The 2444-nt window shown below is 42.0% G+C and overlaps 1 protein-coding gene across 1 annotated transcript; it reads right to left on the reverse strand.

Moving 5' to 3' along the window:
* Positions 1-1432: 1432 nt before the first annotated feature.
* On the reverse strand, positions 1433-1980 carry LOC134333871 (uncharacterized). Its single transcript, XM_063016040.1, is given in 3 exon segments — positions 1433-1516; positions 1518-1620; positions 1844-1980. Coding segments are annotated over 3 exon segments (324 nt in total).
* Between the last annotated feature and the right edge of the window lie 464 nt (positions 1981-2444).

Here is a 2444-nt window from a genome sequence, read left to right on the forward strand (position 1 = left end):
ATAGCCTCTTAGCCTCTTATAGAGAGTTTGTTATACATAATAGGTTCTTATGTAATTCAGAACACTAGATTATTTAGTCTGGCTTACTCCAGGGTCACATGTCAGGTCTGAATATTCGCTTCTTGTCGTGTTTTTTATTTCATGTGGGATTGACAGGCAAAATCTGCAGGTCTGAATTTCAGCTTATGCTGAAAAATACAACCCCAAATCAGAAAAAGTTGGGACAGTATGGAAAATGCAAATAAAATAAAAAATGCAGTGTTTCTTACATTTACTTTGACTTTTATTTAATTTCAGACAGTTTGAACCCAAGATATTTCATGTTTTGTCTGCTTAACTTCATTTAATTTATTAATAAACATCCAATCCTGCATTTCAGGCATGCAACACATTCCAAAAAAAGTTGGGACAGGGGTTAAAATCGACATCTGGGGCACTCAGGTGGCGCACACCAGAGCTGACATCTCAGACTTGTGAGTTCGAATCTCAGCTCTGCTACCGGCAGGCTGGGCGCCTACACTGACAATGACTGGCTCATCCATCAAGTTGAATACCATAGGGGGTTCCTCATAACTGATGCAATTACGACCTCTGCTGGCTGGACGATCAATGTCGCCTGTGCAGAGATGGGGGATAATGGAGATCTGTGAGTGACTCTCCATGCGCAAGACTGACTCCCCCTTACCCTTTCTCCCTTTTTCTTCCAATTTAGCATAACCAATTAGTTTTCCACTGCTGATGACCCTCATTGCATCTGAGGAGGATATATTTGCCTTACACACTTAAGACGAATGAATGTTTATTAACAGATGAAATAAAGTTGACCAGACAAAAGTAAATGTAAGAAACTCCGTTTTTTTATTATTTGCATTTTCCATACTGTCCCAACTTTTTCTGATTTGGGGTTGTAATTCATGCATTTATTATTGTGGTGTTGACACTAAATCGACACTGAGAGGAGTCAGCAGGAATAATTTTTGCTCGTTTGTGAATCAGTGGGTGGGAGAACAGGTACAGGCACTAACTCTAACCGGGGTTCACATGTAAAAATGGGGTAATAAACAACCAACTACACCATAAACAAGCATGTAATATACATTAATACAGCTACTATACAGCTACTTTTACAAACAATCACTTGTGCACAGAATTATTTACAGTTGTGTTCACCCATTTGGCCAAAGACCGGATGCACAGACAGAATGCACCCTGGGAAGCAACATGTTGCTTTGTTTACCTCTGTGGAGCATGTCAGGTAAGACAGATCACCACAATATAATCGTTTTTTTAATAACTGTTAACAATGGGTGTGGCTATTACAAAGTTTTTAAAGTAATTAGAAAAGGTGTCTACATAGTTTTGACCACATACTTTAACTTTTCTAGGCAGTAAGTCTGAAAAGTTCAGTTAAAGTTTAAAGAAATTTCTCCATTCAAAGTATAGTAATTTTGGCAATTCTGAAGAGCCGGTATTTAACATTTAGAGTGCAATTGTGGCAGGATGTCTGAACAAAGCCCAGTTTTTTGGAACATTCTAATGGCTGCTGTTTGAGCAGAGGGGGTCCCTGTGATCAGGCGTGAAAAGCCTTGCTTCTTGCAGAAATAACTGGGTTCCCAAACCCTTCCGTCCAAGGTGGCGAGATACCACCAGTTTTACCATTTCTCCTGTACTTACCTCCATGGACGCCACATCCAACAGGTCATTCATATACCTGCATTTTTTATAACCTTCAGTAATCCAGCAATCTCAGCTCTCATTTCGCTCTGCTTCAGCCATCTAGAAATCAGTTCAATTTTCCACAGAGTTGGCTTGGATGTGAGGGATCTTAATGTCACGCCAGTACGCCGAAAGCAACCCCTGTGTCACAGCCTGAAAGTAACCAGCCACAAAGATGCTTAGGGTGATGTCTGGGTGGCTCGTGGCTTTGAAAAAGGCTGGGTAGATATGCTTCAAGGTGTCACAGTGCAACAGGGTGACCATGGAGGCCTTATACACCGACAGCGAATAACACTGATTATCTCTTCATCACAGCACCTGTTAGTGGGTGGGATATATTAGGCAGCAAGTGAACATTTTATCCTCAAAGTTGATGTGTTAGAAGCAGGAAAAATGAAAAGCGTAAGGATTTGAGCCAAATTGTGATGACTAAACGACTGGGTCAGAGCATCTCCAAAACTGCAGCTCTTGTGGGTCATTCCCGGTCTGCAGTGGTCAGTATCCATCAAAAGTGGTCCAAGAAAGGAACAGTAGTAAACCAGCGACAGGGTCATGGGCGGCCAGGCCTCATTGATGCACCTGGGGAGCGAAGGCTGGCTCGTGTGGTTCAAGCCAACAGACGAGCTACTGTAGCTCAAATTGCTGAAGACGTTAATGCTGGTTCTGATAGAAAGGTGTCAGAATACACAGTGCATCACAGTTTGTTGCGTATGGGGCTGCATAGCCGC

This window comes from Trichomycterus rosablanca, chromosome 19, assembly GCF_030014385.1.
Source record: "Trichomycterus rosablanca isolate fTriRos1 chromosome 19, fTriRos1.hap1, whole genome shotgun sequence".
In the NCBI taxonomy this organism is placed as follows: domain Eukaryota; kingdom Metazoa; phylum Chordata; class Actinopteri; order Siluriformes; family Trichomycteridae; genus Trichomycterus; species Trichomycterus rosablanca.